The sequence below is a fragment of the Leptodactylus fuscus genome, chromosome 3 (assembly GCF_031893055.1).
Source record: "Leptodactylus fuscus isolate aLepFus1 chromosome 3, aLepFus1.hap2, whole genome shotgun sequence".
In the NCBI taxonomy this organism is placed as follows: domain Eukaryota; kingdom Metazoa; phylum Chordata; class Amphibia; order Anura; family Leptodactylidae; genus Leptodactylus; species Leptodactylus fuscus.
Genome location: NC_134267.1, coordinates 91,951,323 through 91,970,095, shown reverse-complemented (window position 1 = coordinate 91,970,095; position 18,773 = coordinate 91,951,323). Strand labels below are relative to the sequence as shown.

General features: G+C 40.1%; 1 protein-coding gene across 1 annotated transcript in view; it reads right to left on the bottom strand.

Moving 5' to 3' along the window:
• ENPP3 (ectonucleotide pyrophosphatase/phosphodiesterase 3) overlaps positions 1-18,773 on the bottom strand; it is an 83,830-nt gene that overhangs the window by 43,597 nt on the left and 21,460 nt on the right. Inside the window, exons 3-7 of the mRNA XM_075267961.1 lie at positions 13,261-13,383; positions 12,137-12,262; positions 6,473-6,533; positions 4,977-5,074; positions 2,030-2,109 (exon numbers count right to left, since the gene is read on the bottom strand). Of these exons, the coding sequence (XP_075124062.1) occupies positions 2,030-2,109; positions 4,977-5,074; positions 6,473-6,533; positions 12,137-12,262; positions 13,261-13,383 (488 nt within the window). The remainder of the gene's footprint in view (positions 1-2,029; positions 2,110-4,976; positions 5,075-6,472; positions 6,534-12,136; positions 12,263-13,260; positions 13,384-18,773) is intronic.

Below are 18,773 nucleotides of genomic sequence, written 5' to 3'. Positions count from 1 at the left end.
TGAATTCACTGGTCTGAAGATGCCCCTCAGGGCTAGTTCACACGTGAGTATAAGGGGAGGTTTTTGACAGCGGATTTCGCGTCCAAAACCTCCCCTTATAATGGTGGTCTATGGAGACCGCCGGGCTTCTGTTCTCCGCTAGCGGCGAGCTGCTGCTAGCGGAGAAAAGAAGCGACATGCTCTTTCTTCAGGCGGAAGCCGCGCGGGCTGCGCCGCACGGCTTCCGCCCGGCTGCAGCACCCTCCATGTTGGCTCATTCATTTGAGCCGACAGCGGAGGTGAAAGCCGCGACCACGATGGTTGCGGCGGGCGGGTTTTGGCAAGAGAGAGACGCGTCTCGCCGCGTCTCTCTCTGTGTCAAAACCCGCGCGGGCAGTTCACGTGTGAACTAGCCCTCACCCTCACACTTAACCCTGCCTGCTTCTTTTTTTGAATATAGAGAATGCCAAAAAATAGCTTTAAATTTTTGCACAAAAGGGGATAGTGCCAATATGTGGGACTTTTATTTCATTCCAAAAACTGTGCATTCCACTTCCTAAGAGCATAACTGTAGGGAGTGCAGAAGTAGCAATTGCTACCGGGCTCCAGATGCATGGGAAGGGGGGGGGGGGGCTTAAAACACATAAAACATAACACTATACTAAATGGCACAAGGTAAATAGGAGCCCCATTACAGATCTTGCATTGGGGTCCTGCAGCTTCAAGCAACCCCTCTGCCTCTACCGCATAATTGTTAACTAGAATTTGTACAAGTGAACCCTTGTGATTTCATAAGGCACAAAGAAGTATGACCTTTCAAGTCATAAGTAAAAGATTGTATGGAATTAACCAAATTCTGTTATTTTTATGGATGGATATGGATCAAAAGGCCAGGGAATAGTTGCAGTTTCATTTTTTGATTATTTTCGGATCCATATATAAAAACACATTCAGCTGTCAGCAATGCAGTATCTATGTGTAGTTCAAAATATATGGGGACTTTTACAACCAATTTTGTTATTACAATGCATTAAAAAAATGCTACATCTTTTTGTTAACCTAAATATATCAGATTACAGGGCAGATTAATTGGTGCAGTAACTAACTGCAACATCAAACTACACTGGGGGGGGGATTTGTAACTTAAAGGGGTATTCCCACGTCGCATACTCACCAGTCTTTACTGCTGTTAAATTTTCTTTTTTCCTGGTTTCTTGCATAATTTGGTGGGCAGGGTTTCACATGCAACCTGCCGTTTAGCCCCACCCCCAAAATTGTGTGAAGCTCCGCCCACCCATATTGGACTAGGAAGTACAGGCAGCAGCAACTCCATTCTGTTATATACAGAGACTGCCTGTCTCTGCCATAATGAACACAATTGAATTAGCTAACCTGATAACTGGGAGAACAGAAGAAATGAAAGCAGCTCCTCTCCTCTATCTGAGTGCAGGACCTAGGTCACGTGGTGTAGACACAGGAATAGCTAGATACACAGGCTGGCTCCCATGCACTTAGCCCCTCTCCCTCCCCCCTGAGAGCAGGCAGATACATCACTTGACTTTTGAGCAGATAAGTCAAGGGCTGTATCAACAATGAATTGAATAAAGTAAGATAATGGACAAACAAAGCAGTTTTGCTGAAGCAGTGTATTTAGGAAAAGTCTTACATCCACATTAACAAGCAGTATAGTAATGGGTTAATAAGTACACCCATATATCACCCATATACCTTTAGCAGTGTTTGGAATTATTTCTGGGTGTCTCTGGCTGCTGTTGGCATTCTATCCCTTTGTTTACTTGGTGTTAGATTCCTGTGTAGCTGCTACACTAGTTCCCTCTCACTCAGCCCCCTCTTCCTCCTCTCTCACTCCAACACAAAACCATCCGTCACACTAAGCATAGCCCCTCTCACCCTCCCTGTCTCACTAGGCCTAGCCCCTCCCACTCTCACTGACTAGTGATACCGCCCATTAACTAGACCATCCCACCCTCCCCCATCTCCCTAGGTAAGCTATTCCGCATTTGAGAAACTAAGTAGAGCTTTTACTTACTGTGACCATTGTGTAATGGTTGGGAAAAGTCTTTGTCGGGTATGCAGATCGCATATACTTTGAATGTGTTCCACATTTTTCTGATATTTAAAAAAAAAAAAAAAAAAAAAAAATCTAATATTAAATTGTGGAAAGATTTATTATTTCATAACCTTTTGTAACGTAATTGATGGTGAAACATATACTATGATACCATAACAAGGGAAAACTCCTTCCTAACCTATCTAGTGATCATATTCAAACAACGTTCAGCACAATACCATTTTTTTTTTTCATTTTTTTGTATGCTTATTTACTATGGTTATTTATATAGTGTTTGTATGCCCCGTCTGACCATCCACAGAAGTGATGCGCAGTATACTCATTGGTCACTTTTTACTGGTACGTAGGGTTTGTTCTACAGATCAATTTTTTTAAATCGCGGGCTGCTGATTTGAGTCAACAATTCAGAGAAAGGGACTATAACTGTGGGACTCTGCATACAAATGGAGTATTCCATTATACAAGCCATCTCTTGCAAAATTACTGTTAACATTTATTTTTCCACTTGCCCATGTGGTTTGATTCATGCGGGCTTCGTGATCACGTGAGCTTCATTAGGCAAATGAGGAACATGGTCTTGGTATTGTAGATGCCAAATATGAAGAGGACGTGTCCAGAGTGAAGATAAGCATTTTAAATTACATCACAAGCGTGACACTTCCTAGGTCTGGATTCATGGAATTGACTAAATTATAGTTGGCCCATGTAGGGGGTAGGAGGAAAAATCTGTTAGGCCAGAGAGATACTAAAAGGACATTTACACTGGACACAGCTACACCTATGAGGTTAGACTGGGTGCACATCTGCTTTTGGTTCTCTGCACAAAATCTTTTTTTTTTTTTTAAACTGCATCAAAATTCTCAAAAGCTGATTTCCAATGGTTCATTTTAAAACCCATTGATTCCAATGGGTTTGTAAAAAGCATCCATTGTGCGTTTGGAGCATTTCCATTTGGTATCCACTTTTTTGAACAGAGCAAAAAGTCGGACTTGCAAGTCTTTCTCCGTTCAAAAAATAAGGATACCAAGACGGACAGCAACTAATCCATTTTGTTTTTTGTTTTTTAATATTGAGGTCCATAGAAAGCAGGTTATAAACTAATTACAAAGGATAGCAATACGTTTGTGTTTGTTTTGCAATCCATTTTTCCCTCTGTGAATGCTCATAATGAAGGGGGGGGAAAAATCCAAAAATGTATTGGTCAAAAATGGACACAAGCTGACACAAACGGTCAGTTTTTTTTTTTGTTTTTTTTTTTTTTAAACAGATTTGGGTATCCGCTGTGTAACCAATTAGAATCCTTTTTGTATCAAAGCGTTTTTATCTTAAAAACGGTTTGCAAGTGGACAGACACCAAGCGCAGGTGTGAACCTACACTTACATGAGAATATCAGTTTTGCCTCCTTCTTGTGAATTTGCCTTCTGTTTACAAACCGAAATATATTTGTTCTGGTCAGTGTGTGTTTTTCTGAATTTTTTTGTTTTGCCCTTCTCCTCTTTCCTTTGTCTCTGTTAATTCATTATCCTTTGCTTTCATCTACATGATTCTTACTGTGGTTTTAGGTCCTTGTTTTTTACTATATTGAAATTTTTTGACATTTTGATATATTAGATGGCTCCAGATCCAACATTTGAATTTCTTTTACCATGTGGATCATATTTTACAACAACTTTGACCTTACTGTATACACGTGCATATAATTTTATGTTTTCTTACTTTTATGTTTGGGTGTAGATATATATGCATACATACTGTACATTTAATCTTGTATTAACTGTATATGTTATGGATTTGTATATTGTGAGTTTTCTGAATTTGTAATCTGGTGCCATCTAGTGGCCATTTTCTAGCACTACAGGGTGGAATGTAATTAATAGAAGTGGGTTTAGCAATCAAACACCCTTGTAATTTGATCAACACAGACTCTGTCATGTGCGTGGCTGCAATTTTATTACACCATATCATACCCTCAGAAAAAGCAGAGGAGCAATACATACATTCGGGAAGCAGTGACCCCTGAAGCTATCAGCACTTCAGTGGAAGAGATCCGGGACATTACAGCTGACGAGCAGTGTGTTTTTGTAACAGCACCTTTTGTACAATGCTAATAATTAAATAACTTTTTTAACCCTTTCCAGAAAAGGGTAATGTAAATATTTCATTAGTGTCATTTTGAGATTTCAGCAACATTTTGATCACTTTGCATTCCTCTTTTTGAGTGGTGGGATACAGTGTAATAATATTATATAATAATATAATATGAAATATTATTGTATATCGGGTTGCTACGGACATGGCAATACTAAATGTGTGTAAGATTTTTTATTAAAAAAAAACAAAAAACACACAATAACATTTTAATGGGGAAATAGGGTTTCTTTGTGTTTTCTTTTTACATTTTTTGAAATACTTTAATTTTTTTTTTTTCCCCAAGTCCCTCTAGGGTCCTTAAAAGGAACGCTCAATTTGGAACACTACACTCCCCACACATCCTTATACACCGAGGGTTTATTGTCCCACATCTGCCTGTTTTAAAACTATTCATGTGCATTGGCTTTAGTGAAGAACTGCACCGTCACAAGGAAGACAGGGTGAGTATAAAGCTTTTTTATTTTTATTATGGGAAGTAATGGCTTTATTACAGGCCGATTTGGGACACCAGTGGATGGTTTAGTGTCCCAAATTGCCCTGACAGATTCCCTTTAGCACAGGTTTTGTTTCTGAGCCCACGCGATCACCATCTCTCTACATGTATGTGGAGATACGTTAATTACCTCAATTCCCCTGACGTACAAGTACATGAAAATGCAGGAAAGGGTTAAATTCAGCTGACTTTCTGCAACACACTACTGTCATTATGTATTGTGCTACCCTTCAGAACTATAAGCATAAAGAAAAACTTACTTAGTTTGTTAATGGTTGGCATTAAATCGCCCCACGTCTGTAAGTACTCTGCTCGAAATCCATCCAGAGAAAACAGGATAACAGGTGGGAGATCAAAGCTATGAGAATACAAAATAAATAAAAGTGAAATGTTAGCATCAATTATGTAATGTTACAAATAGAAGGTAGCTGGAAAGGTTGATACACATGACTGAGTATGTAGTCTGAGGGGGTTCTGATGCTCTGTTAAAAGAGTTGTCTCATCTCAAGTATCCTATCTATACTGGTAGCTTATGTAAATTGAAGACTTTTCCGAAATATATTGCTTTAGAAATTCTGCTCTGTTCTCCTGCTATGTGACCTTATTCCTCCCATTGTATACGCAGTGTTACTATAACCATGGACCTATAGGACAAGTGATGTCACTTACTCACTGCTCTTGCCTGCAGGACAATTGTTCAGCTAATTGCAGTTTGCTGTTAAAGGCTGGTCTGTTATCTCTCTATGTAAATACACAGATAACACTGAGTCCATTCAGTACAAGCATCTGCATATTATCTGATTTGCATAAGTGTTGTGAGACTTCTCAGGCCCGTTTAGCAACTGATCCGAACCTTCCATTGAAATCAATGTAAGAAGAAGGCACACTAATATCATTGGTGTGCCATCTGTTAGAAATCAGAACCTCCTTGGGTTGCACACTTGGTCATGTATCATTATATATACACACACAATATACTATACAATATACATACAATTATATTATACAATACATGTGTATTGAGGTTTACCCTGCTCAGTTTTAGCTTGGCGATTAGTTTAGTAAATAGCAAGCTTGAGTTCAAACTGAAGTTCTTAACTGTATTTATAGAGAGAGACAGAGAGAGAGGGAGAGTTTTCTAACTCTGTATGAAGAGAAAATTAGGAATCTACTGATCAGGATGATCAAGTGTAGGTAAATGTGCTGCTGGTCATCAGTAACAACAGAAAGTATGGCAGTGTCAGATTTAAGATCCTCAAAGAGAATTTCCCCCAAAAATAACTCATTTAAAATTTTTAGACAATTAAAAGTTATGAAATATAAAAAAAACAAAAAAAAACTTGCAAGTCTTCAGTAGGTGATACCTTTTTTAATGGCTAACTCATAATGATGACAGAATATGACGTTTCGAAGCTACTTCTGACTTCTTCAAATATATCTAAAAACACCTTATGCAGGCTGCATATTTATGTATAACTGGACACAGGGATAGGATTTCAGGAGGGAGGGGGGGAGAGGCTTTTTACTATATACATATAAAAACAAATAATCAATTCCCAGTTCCCAGATTCTTTATCTTTATGGCTGTATCACTGAACTAAGCCATAAAGATAAAGAATCTGGGAACTGGGAATTGATTATTTTTTTCTATATGTATCCGCTGACCCCATAGACTATAAGGTGGTCCCTCGGGTTTCTGCCTGATTTACACCCAGAAAATGTTGAGAGAAAAGTCCTGCCTTAAACAGTTACTTACCCTGCAGGACACTGTGGAGCAGAACTGCCATCACATTCACCTTCTGCCCAGGCAGTTTGTTCTGCAAGAAAAAAAAATACATATTGGTGAACTCCATATTCAACAAAACCAATCATAGAAGCACATGAGGGGAAAAAGTGCATTTGCATTTGGCCAGTTTGGGTGTTTTTTAAACCCCATTTCTAGATCAGTTATTCTTTCTGAAATTTTTACTAATGGTTTAAGCACAAAAGAAATAGAAACAGGGCAGGAATAAACTTTTATATCATACACTATAACTTTGTATAAAGCGTACTGTGTATTGCTTTTAATGTGGACTAGTGAGTGGCGCAAGAAAAATAAATTAGCATATTGTGGATTAAGGAAAAACAGTAAGTGCATTAACTTTTTGCTTATTTTTACATTACTTAGGAAAAGGAAAAAAAGGAAGTACCGTATATACTCGAGTATAAGTCAACTCGAATATAACCTGACCCCTCTAATTTTACCACAAAAAAAACGGGGAAAATATATTGACTCGAGTATAAGCTAAGGGGCGAAAATGCATGATATTCTGTTTGTGCTCAGGTTAATCCTAGCCAGCTTCAGGCCTGTATGGTAATATACCAGACGTCACGTGGTCTTAGATATTACCATATAGGCCCAAAGCCTGTGGTAGACATAATAGCCTGTTACAGCTAGCACAGGCTTTGGGCCTGTATGGCAACAGGCTGCTACTTCTACCATAAGGCTTTGGGCCTGTATGATAATGCCCCAGATGAATTGTAGCAGTAGCAGCCTGTTGCCATACAAGTCCAAAGCCTGTGCTTTGGATGTCTGGGATATTACCATATAGGCCCGAAGCCGGCTAGGATTAACATTGGATCCCGGAGAGATGAGTAAAGCTGTTTATTATTTTTCTCTCACCTGGGGACTCTGATTATATGCTCGGGGGTCTGAAAAGACCACCCCCCCCCCCAGCCCCGAGTATAATAATAGTGGCAGTGGGATCGCAACCAAGGGCCTACTCACTGCCGGCCTCCACGGCCTATAGTATAAGGTGAGGCGGGGACGGCAGTGAGCAGGTCCGGGGAGGTTGGTAAGTAGGCCGATACCTACTGGGAATACTCCAGCAGGTAGCAGCCTATTATAAAACAAACAAACATTATGTTCTCATACTTACGACCTTGCGCTGCTGGTCCTGCCACTGCTCGTCTTCTGCCGCCACTGCTCATCTTCTCCCGCGGCTGCTCCTGCGTCTCAGCGTAGGGGGCGCGATGACGCCGCATGTGCTGAGACGCAGTAAGACGTCATTGACACACGGTGGGTGCACGCCTGAGCTAATGTGGCCATGTCACCCGGCGTGTGATGTAGCTAGAACGGAGGCGCTGCTCCAGCGGCCTCCCACAGATGTCTTACGCTGCGGACCAGTCATGTGACATTTTCAATTACCGTATTGACACGAGTATAAGTCGAGGAGCACTTTTTCAGCACAAAAACTGTGCTGAAAAACTCGGCTTATATTCGAGTATAAACGGTATTAAGGTCAGATTTACACATGCAGTTTTACACACTCTGTAAAGTTTAAAAAAAAACAAAAAACACACTAAGGCTAAAGCTGAAGCTCCACATTGTGGAAACGCAGCTTTTTTTGCTGCAGATTCACTTGATTTTTTTTTTTTGACCCAAAGTCAGGAATGGCTACAAAAAAAATGGGAAATATATAGGCAGTATTTATACTTCTACCTTTTGCTCAATCCACTACTGGCTTTGGCGGAAAAAACCCCACTAAAAAACAGCTGCTTTTCTGCAAAGTGAGGCTTCAGCCTGAGACTCCACGTAGTGGAAAAGCTGCTTTTTTGGTTGCAGATTTTGCTGCAGTTTTTTTGACCCAAAGTCTGGAGTGGTTACACGGGAAATGGGGAGCATAAAGGAAGCTCTTTTAAGTCTCCTGACTTTGACTCGAATAAAACGCAGCAAAATCGGCAACGAAAAAGAGCAACTTTTCTGCAACGTGGGGCCTTAGCCTAGGATTGTAGTCTATACTCCGCTGTTTGGCTCAAAATTTCAATAAAAACTTCATGCTAACTAGGAAGAGGTGGAGAGTAACCTTACCTTAAAGAGGACCTTTCACATCCTCAGGCACATGCGATGTAATACACCGCTAGAAAGCCGATAGGATGCTGAATTCAGCGCAATATCCCATTCTACGCCCCTACTGAAGAGCTATCGGTAAGGAACCCCTCCTCCTCCTGACAGTACTCATGGACAAGTACTGGTGAGGGGGGGGGGGGGAGTGTTCCTCACCGCCATCACTAGGCGGTAAGGAACGCCTCCTCTCAGAGTACAGTGCAATAGACACTACTATGATGAGGGGTGTTCCTGACTGACTGTCAGAAACGCTCTTCTTACACCAAAGAGCTATGGTAGCAGCACCGATACTTCTTCACCGGGGGCACAGAACAAGAAAGCCAATAGTGCGCTGAATTCAGCGCACTGTTGGCTTTCTAGCGGTGTATTACGCCACATGTGCCCCAGGAGGTGAAAGGTCCTCTTTAAATTACTTAAAGTGTACGTAAACTTTTATTTTATTAATTTATAGTGCTGGTGAAGTAATCAACTTAACTTATACTCAAATATACTTTATTAAAGAAAATAACGATTTCTTCAATTAATTTCCATTCTCATGTCTCTGTTCTTATCACTCTCTGAACTCAGTGATCCTGACCATAAATATAGAAGTCTGTAAACAGACAAATCTTTACATCTATAGAGAAGGGGACAAAGGACACAGAGGCCAAAGAGAGACCATTTACAACATCTAATGAGTCATTTCTCGTGTAACAGAGCGGTATAGTAGTTCACATAATAAACTAGTTGTGTTGTAAAATAAAACAGTCAATGTATAGCGCAAATTGGTCTCCTTATCTCGCTGCCTCCGAAAGTAGTCCTACAACTCATCTGTCCATAAGCATAAGCTTCTATTGCTAAAACTTTCAAGCAGTAAGTGTAAGTAATGAGGTGTAAGTAAAGAATGAGGTGCAAATACTATAACTAGTGTCACCTGCACTACTGATTCATGAAATAAAACAAAAGTGAAAACATGTAAATCCACTTTAAGGGGGCATTCACACTACGTATACTGAAGCTTATTCTGAACGTAAAACACGTTCAAAATAAGCGGCGTATAAAGCAGCTCCATTCATTTCTATGGGGAGCGCTCGTATGCCGGCTCCCATAGAAATGAATGGGAAGTGTGCGGCAGCCCTGCTGTAACGCCGGCGTGTACGGCTGTGATACACGCTGGCGTTACGTAGTGTGAATGCACCCTTAGGCCGGGGCATAATACAGCATTACAGTGTAACAGTAAACTTTATTGTGCTGCTCCTCCACTAGGCAATTAGCTCTTAACGCTTAAAACATGGGAAATACAGGTATTTGGAGAAAGCAGCCATCTTACAGTAAGACATGCCACAATTGCAATACTATAGTATTACAGTATATTGTATCTGTGATTTCATATTAAAGTTCCATAGGGGGACTACAAACAAAGGTAATTTTTAAAAAAATATAAAGGAACGCAAAACTATTCAATATAATGGCAAACAAAATGTCAAAGCACTATTCTCAGTTTCATATTAAAATAAACCAGTATCTGGATCTGAAATTACACAGACAAAAATATTAAAAAGCTTAGTGGTGTCAAAATATATTGCTACAAAGCTATTTTCCTTAAAATGTTTTCATTTTTTATAAGTAGGAATTTATTAGCAATACAATACAAGTTTTGCTGCAATGTAAATATTTGCTTGTAACAATGGTGAAATAGTGTAGTTGTGTAAAAATTGTATAGAACATTACTCTGAAAATTCAACTTGTTCAACAAAAACAAACCTTCTTATGGCTAGGCCATCAGAAAAGTTTAAAATTGATGGCATTTGGAAGTGAGGAAGGAAAAACAAAGCGACTGTGGTCAAGAAACTACTCCGCTCTGCCCTCATCCGCTCCTCACACAACCGTCTCCAAGACTTCTCCCGTGCATCCCCCATACTCTGGAACTCCTTACCACGACACATAAGACTGACCCCCACAATCACAGGATTCAAGAAGTCCCTGAAGACTCACCTATTCAGGAAGGCCTACAACCTCCAATAACACTAACACCACATCACCATCTGTACAGTCTCCCCTCTCATTCTGTCTCTACCCCCTTCCCTCATAGATTGTAAGCCCTCGCGGGCAGGGCCCTCTACCCCACTGTGCCAGCCGATCACTATTAGTATGATATGTACCTGTATATTTTGTGAATTGTATGTAACCCCCAAATGTAAAGCACCATGGAATTAATGGTGCTATATAAATAAACAATAAGAAGAAGAAGAAAGAAACAGCTGGACCAAAAGATCAAGCTTACAAAATATTGTTGTGTGTCAGACTATGTTCACATCTACATCAGAGTGTCAGTTAGAGTGTCAGTTAGAGTATCAGTTAGAGTGTCAGTCAGAGTGACACTACATCACAGTGTTCTCCAGAAATTGATCAACGGGGTTCCATATATGTCTGCTGTTCTAGTTGTCCATCTGTCCATTGTTCTGGCCCTGATGTTAAAGTGAACATAACATCAGAATCCAAAAAAATTGGACATATGTTTACTTGTTTCCAATAAGACATTTTGCAAACATTCCATACCTGGATGAAATAGTGCAGATATCTATGTTGTTCTATATAAAAAAAAAAAAAAAAACACTAAACGGGAACACAAACTACAAAAACATATCTACTTTTCGCATCCTTTTTTTGTTGAAATCCATTTATCAGTTAGGCCAGGACCCATGTGGCATAAACGGCATGTTTTGCCTGCAGCGGAAAAAGCAATGGCACTTTACAGTCACAACACGCTGAGATTTCCAAAATCGTTGTGGTTTTGCAAATCACAGCATGCCAATTATACCTATTGTGACAGGACCAGGGGAAAAGTGATAGAGGGAGTGTACATTTCTCCTAGGTTCCTGTCATACACGATCTAGGGGCAGCTGAGCATAGCCGTGCTCCTGGCTGGTGGGTCTTACCAAATCCCTGGAAAAGGTCTGGCTGCTGGAGTGGGAGTATGGGGTGTGTCTATACTCCACTCAGCCACTCCAGGTTTTGGTATGTGTGGGGTTAATTTCTGGGTTCCTGAAGGTTGAGTATAAAAAGGCAGAAAGCCCACAGGTATATGTCTCTGTCTACTCCTGGGAAAAATACTTGTGAGTAAAACTACTGTTTTGTGAGCTGTGCAGAAGGCCCAGCTCCCATAGTTAGGATACCTGCTGTTGAAGGTAGAAGCCGGACGGCTAGAATTTATTTTGCATTGTTTTGTTTTGGTTTGCCTGGAAAAATTCCTAATAAAACTGGTTGCTGCCAGTTGCACCACACTTGGCTGGATTTGGACTTTATTTGTGTGCCAAAAGTGCTCAAGACAGCGATCCCGGAGCTAATCCCGTTACACTATGGAAATGCTAAGGTTACACAGGCCAGTTATCAGGACAACCATTTCTAGAAATAATTGGCCCATGTAAAAGCACCCTCAGGCATTAGCAGTAATAACTGGGTGAATATTCTGACAGATATGTTTATATAACATTTTTTACATACATAACATTTGTATTGTTGATTTGGCCATGTATGATACATATCATTTCTTACTTTTGCAGACAACTCCATAGTTTGTACAACAATCTCCATTTGTTAAGCAGTCATCTGAGCAAGAACAATGGCTGCCAGGAATCCGCTCCTCCCCACAACGCAAGCTGCTACACATCCATTCTTCCTCTGTAATGTATCAAATCAGCAGATAAGCCATATAATACAATAATAAAACAGCATTGTCAATCACTATTAAACTCTTCCGATTTTCTCTAAGAAGTTTCTTAAACCTGATTAAGGCTAAGGCCACATAGTGCAGAAATGCAGTGTTTTTGTTGCCGATTTTGCACTTTTTTTTAAACCAAAGACAGGAGTGGATTAAACAGAAGGGAAAAGTCTAAGAAATTCCTTTATATTTCCCATTCCTTTTCAAACCACTCCTAAATTTGTCTCAAAGAAAACCACAGCAAAATCTTCATCAAAAAGCATCATTTCTGCAATGTTGGGCCTTAGCCTGTAGATGTATGCCATGGGAATTCACACTTTCAAGCTTTGATTTGTAAAAGATAAGAAGCCATTGTGTATTCTTGTACAGTTTATAAAGTTTATGAAGTACTTTTCTACATGACACATTTCATGTAGGTCAAACAGAGACTGAAATTTGGGACCTAACATACATGTAACACAATCAGTACTGTATATAATTCGCTGCTACTATTGACACAATGGCGCGACTAGGAATTTCAGGGACTCTCACAATAAGCAGATTAAAGTGAAGCTTGCTGTAATGGTGAAATCCTTTTAATTCAGTAACCGAGGCAGCATAGTCTGTGTGCATATGGCGGGTCTTTTTTTCTCAGATGAGACGGAGTTATTTGTAGTACTAGACATACCCACATAAATGACAGTAGTACTGTGTCGGATAGTAGGACGAAGTCTGCCAGCGACCAAATATACATTGATGACCTATCCTAAGCATAGGACAGTATTATTATATACCTATATCACATCTAGACACTATCAAATACTGTTCTAAAGTATGAATGACATGATGAGTCACAAATATTAAGAGTAGAAGGAAATGTGACTGCTAAATCTGAATTCTCAAATACGGTTCTAATAAAAGATCGCTATGGATATTGCTGACATAAGAGCTGAAGATAGGGATTGTAAGTCACACTTACTTGGCTTCACACAAAGATCCTGATAGTCAAAGCAGCAGTTGCCAAGTTCACTGCACTGCGCGTCACAGCGGCAATCATTTTCTCTGATGTCTTCTATGTTGTTGCATCTTTGCCTACATGACACTGGGAAAGCAAAAAGTTTAGACTGAGTAGATATACTTACTGTAAATAGTTTCTTGTTTTTGTACAAATTCACACATTCACAAATTCCTGCACATCTGACTTTGAGTCCGGCTAAAAAAAAAAAAAAAAAAATGGTTTCCCCGTGGACAGCCCACAGGCGGATACTGGTGGTCACCTTTACAAATCCATTAAGTTGAATGGGTTTTAAAGGTGACTGCCGGGTTTCCGTCCCCTGTCTAGTTTCGCTGGGACTGAAGATGTAAACCCGACGGAATGCATACACCAGACACCGAGCACAAGTGTGAATATCCCCCTGAGATTGAAAATTGAGTGTCGCCCTCCACCCCACGGTTGCATTCATCTCCATTTTTTCTCAATAACACATAGGAATAGCCTTAAAGGGGTTTCCCATCTCCTTGTTTCAACAGCTTTGCCTGCTGTCTCTTGTGCTTATTTTCTGTATTCCTTGTATTTAGCCTGCTAAACAGGAAACTATAACATAGCACAATACTTATTATGATTACTAAAAATCTAATATAAATGCAGATCAAATAAGAGGTACAGCAAATGTATATTATATTACACAGGTTTGTATGGAACACTTTCCATACTTCTAGAGAACAGACAGTTTTATCTCTGTGTTTACATAGATAACAGACACGACATCTGCAAACTGAAATTAGCTGAACTGATTGTCCTCCTGGCAGAGCTGTAGATAACAGTGAGAGCTCAGCCCTGACCCAGAGAGCAGTGAGTGATGTCCTCTGTCCTCTGCATGGAAACACTGTTTAAACAATGGGGAGGAATAATTTCACATAGCAGAAAAACTAAGCAGCATTGCTAAAGCAATATATTTAGGAAAACACTCAATTTACATAACCTAGCAGTATAGATTGGCTTCATGAGAGGGAATACCCCTTTAAGAAAGGCATCTAAAGGTAGGAGAATAATAGACTTTCTTAAGGCTATTCCTACATGTTATTGATAAAAAAAAATTTTGATTTTAATGGTAGAATGCCTTTAAACTATATTTCGGCCTTCCAATGGTCCGAGGGACAGTGAACTGGCCCACTGTTTAAAAAGTTTGAGGACCCCTGGGCTAGAGAAAAAAAAAAAAATACAGCTGTGCCAGAATCAGTGAAGAATCAGCTATTAAATGATGTAAAGAGATGGACATTTTGGAGGTTGTGAACGATCCTCTTTAAGGTCACAATATATCTAAAAAAAGAAAAAAAAAAAAAAAGCAGCAACTGTGCAATACAGTAGGTCTTGATCAAAATATTCCCTATGCCCCCTTGTGATGCAGCAACTGAAACACTTTATAGTCTGATTCTGTAGTTACTTTTCCTCCTCCCAACGTTCCATAGAGCTTAATAGAACTTTACATACAGTGTTGGCCAAAAGTATTGGCACCCCTGCAATTCTGTCAGATAATACTCATTTTCTTCCAGAAAATGATTGCAATCACAAATTCTTTGGTATTATTATCTTCATTTAATTTGTCTTCAATGGAAAACCACAAAAAGAATTGTCAAAAAGCCAAATTGGATATAATTCCACAGCAAACATAAAAAAGGGGGTGGACAAAAGTATTGGCACTGTTTGAAAAATCATGTGATGCTTCTCTAATTTGTGTAATTAACAGCACCTGCTACTTACTTAGGCACCTAACAGGTGGTGGCAATAACTAAATCACACTTGCAGCCAGTTGAAATGGATTAAAGTTGACTCAACCTCTGTCCTGTGTCCTTGTGTGTACCACATTGAGCATGGAGAAAAGAAAGAAGACCAAAGAACAGTCGTAGACTTGAGAAGTAAAATTGTGAGGAAGCATGAGCAATCTCAAGGCTACAAGTCCATCTCCAAAGACCTGAATGTTCCTGTGTCTACTGTGTGCAGTGTCATCAAGAAGTTTAACCCCTTCCCGACATGCGCCGTAATAGTACGGCGCGTGTCGGGTCTGTAACTATGGCGACCGCCCGGGAGCCGGGCGGCCGTCATAGCCGCCGGGTGTCTACTGCTTTAAGCAGTAGACAACCGGTTCTAATGCCTCCGATCGGTCCCCGGACCGATCGGAGGCATTAACCCCTCCGGCGCTGCTGTCAAAGGCGCCGGAGGCGCCATTTTCCCGGCGGCGCATGGGCACCGCCATTTTGGCAGGGATCGCCGGCTCCTGGAGCATGCTCCAGGGCCAACCCCCCGTTGCCATGACAGCCGGGAGCCTTGTTAAAGGCTCCCAGCCGGTCTGCAAATTCTCTCTTTTGCAGGCTGGTGTATACAGCCTGCAAAAGAGATGATGCTTTTTTGCAATGCATTGCAATGCATTAGCATTGTAATGCATTGCATTAGTGATCAGACCCCCTGGGGTTCAACACCCCTAGGGGGTCTAATAAATGCAAAAAAAAAATAAAAAAAAAAGTAAAAAAAAAATATAAAAAAATATAAAAAGTATTAAAAGTTCAAATCACCCCCCTTTCCCTAGAACAGATATAAAAGTAGTTAAAAACTGTGAAACATATACATGTTAGGTATCCCCACGTCCAAAATGGCCCGCTCTACAAATCTATACAAATATTTTTCCTGTTCGGTAAACGCCGTAGCAGGAAAAATAGTCAAAAGTGCCAAACTGCCGTTTTTTCACTGTTTTAATTCTGATAAAAATTTGAATAAAAAGTGATCAAAGCAATAACATTTCCCAAAAATGGTAGAACTACAAAGTACACCCGGCCCCGCAAAAAAAGACGCCCTATACATCCCCGTACACGCACGTATAAAAAAGTTACGGCCGTCGGAATATGGCGACTTTTAGAAAAAAAAATTTTTAACACCGTTTTGGAATTTTTTTTAGGGGTCAAAATGTAAATAAAACCATATAAGTTTGGTATCCCTGGAACCGTACCGAAACACAGAATATAGGGGACATGTCATTTTGGCTGCACAGTGAACGCCGTAAAACCAAAGCCCGTAAGAAAGTCGCAGAAATGCATTTTTTCTTCAAATCCACCCCATTCTGAATTTTTTTCCTGCTTCCCAGTACATTATATAGAATAATTAATGGTGGCATCATGAAGAAAAAATTGTCCCGCAAAAATTAAGACCTCATATGACTCTGGGAGCGGAGAAAAAAAAAAGTAATGGGGTTTAGAAGGAGGGGAGTCAAAAACGAAAAACGAAAATCAAAAAATGCCATCGGCGGGAAGGGGTTAAAGCCCATGGCATTGTGGCTAACCTCCCTAGATGTGGACGGAAAAGAAAGATTGACGAGAGATTTCAACGCAAGATTGTGCGGATGGTGGATAAAGAATCTCGACTAACATCCAAACAAGTTCAAGCTGCCCTGCAGTCCGAGGATACAACAGTGTTAACCCGTACTATCCGTCGACGTCTGAATGAAAAGGGACTGTATGGTAGGATACCCAGGAAGACCCCACTTCTTACCCAGAGACATAAAAAGCCAGGCTGGAGTTTGCCAAAACTTACCTGAGAAAGCCAAAAACATTTGGAACAATGTTCTCTGGTCAGATGAGACAATAGAGCTTTTTGGGAAAAGGCATCAACATAGAGTTTACAGAAAAAAAAAAAGAAAAAAAAAGGCCTTGAAAGAAAAGAACACAGTCCCTAGAGTCAAACATGGCGGAGGTTCCCTGATGTTTTGGAGTTGCTTTGCTGCCTCTGGCACTGGACTGCTTGACCGTGTGCATGGTATTATGAAGTCTTAAGACTACGAACAAATTTTGCAGCATAATGTAGGGCCCAATGTGAGAAAGCTGGGTCTCCCTCATGGGTCTTCCAGCAGGACAATGACCCAAAACACACTTCAAAAAGAACTAGAGTGATGAAGGATCCCCCAGTTCAAGGCTTTACAAGACCCTGGATTAAAAGACTATATGTTCCTAATTTCTGAGATGTATAAAATGGCGCCTAGCTGTTCGTTGAACTAGCTGACTCGTGGACCTACATTAGCCCAGTAGCCTTAGGTTTAGATAAGATAAGCCATGTGCGTGCTAACAATTGCTAAGTAACCATAGTTATTAGATAAGCTGTGAAGAACACAAAATTATGAAATGTATGTTATACAATTGTATTTCTTGGTGGTTACACCCTGTCAAAAAGGGTATAAATAAACAAGGCAGCCCATCCCCTTTTTGGGAAGGCCGATTAACGCTGCATCTGCTTGTTGGCTTCTTTTATTTCCCCATTCACCTACAGCACGTGATCTAATCCCCTGTGTGACAGACCACCTGTGCTGGTCTGCCACTACAAGAGAAAGCACTGGAGACTTGTAAAGTGACCAGCAATGAGTCCAGACCTGAATCCCATAGAACCCCTGTGGAGAGATCTCAAAATGGCGTTTGGAGAAGGCAGCCTTCAAATCTCAGGGACCTGGAGCAGTTTGCCAAAGAAGAATGGTCTAAAATTCCAGCAGAGCATCGTAAGAAACTCACTGATGGTTACCGGAAGTGGTTGTTCGCTGTTATTTTGTCTAAAGGTTGTGTTACCAAGTATTAGGCTGAGGGTGCCAATACTTTTGTCTGGCCCATTTTTGGAGTTTTGTGTAAAATGATCAATGATTTGACTTTTTTTCATTCTCTTTTGTGTTTTTTCATTGCAAGCAAAATAAATGAAGATATTAATACCAAATAGTTTGTGCTTGCAATCATTTTCTGGAAGAAAAGGAGTATTATCTGACAGAATTGCAGGGGGGCCAATACTTTTGGCCAACACTGTACGTGAGTAAACTCTGAGTAGCTGCACATCCGTAATAGGATTAGGATGGCCCATTCCACACAACACAGTCATTGTAAAGGTTGCATAAGGCAATAGTTTGTACTTCCTTGTCTTATTAATATGTTTTTGCAATAGTTTACTGCCTGCAGCAAATGATGTGCCATCATTACAGGTGACAATATACAGTATATGCATTTTACACACATTATATTTTTGTTGGAATTTGAAAAAAAAAATAGGGTACACCTTTAATTTACATATTTTACTATTACACAGTATATAATGTAGTATATAAGCTTGGTGATAACAAAAACAAAGGATAATCAAGAAATACTAAAAAAAAACAAAAAAAACAATGTTGATGAATTTGACTAAAACTGTTCAGAGGTTTTTACCCGTCTATAAATATCGATAGGCCATCAAAATCAGATTGGTGATGGTTTGACACCCAAAACTTCTTTCGATCAATTGTTTCAGCTTCTGATTCATAGAGAATGGAGCAGGATGCAGATAGCTCTGTTCTATGTGTATGGGTGAATGGGGAATCCATGCAATATTAGGTCTTACATTTAAATGAAAGGGATCTGATATGCAGAAACTTAATCTAATCTTTACACAGAGAGCAGAGCTGCTCTATTTTCTGTTATTAATTGCTGAGAACA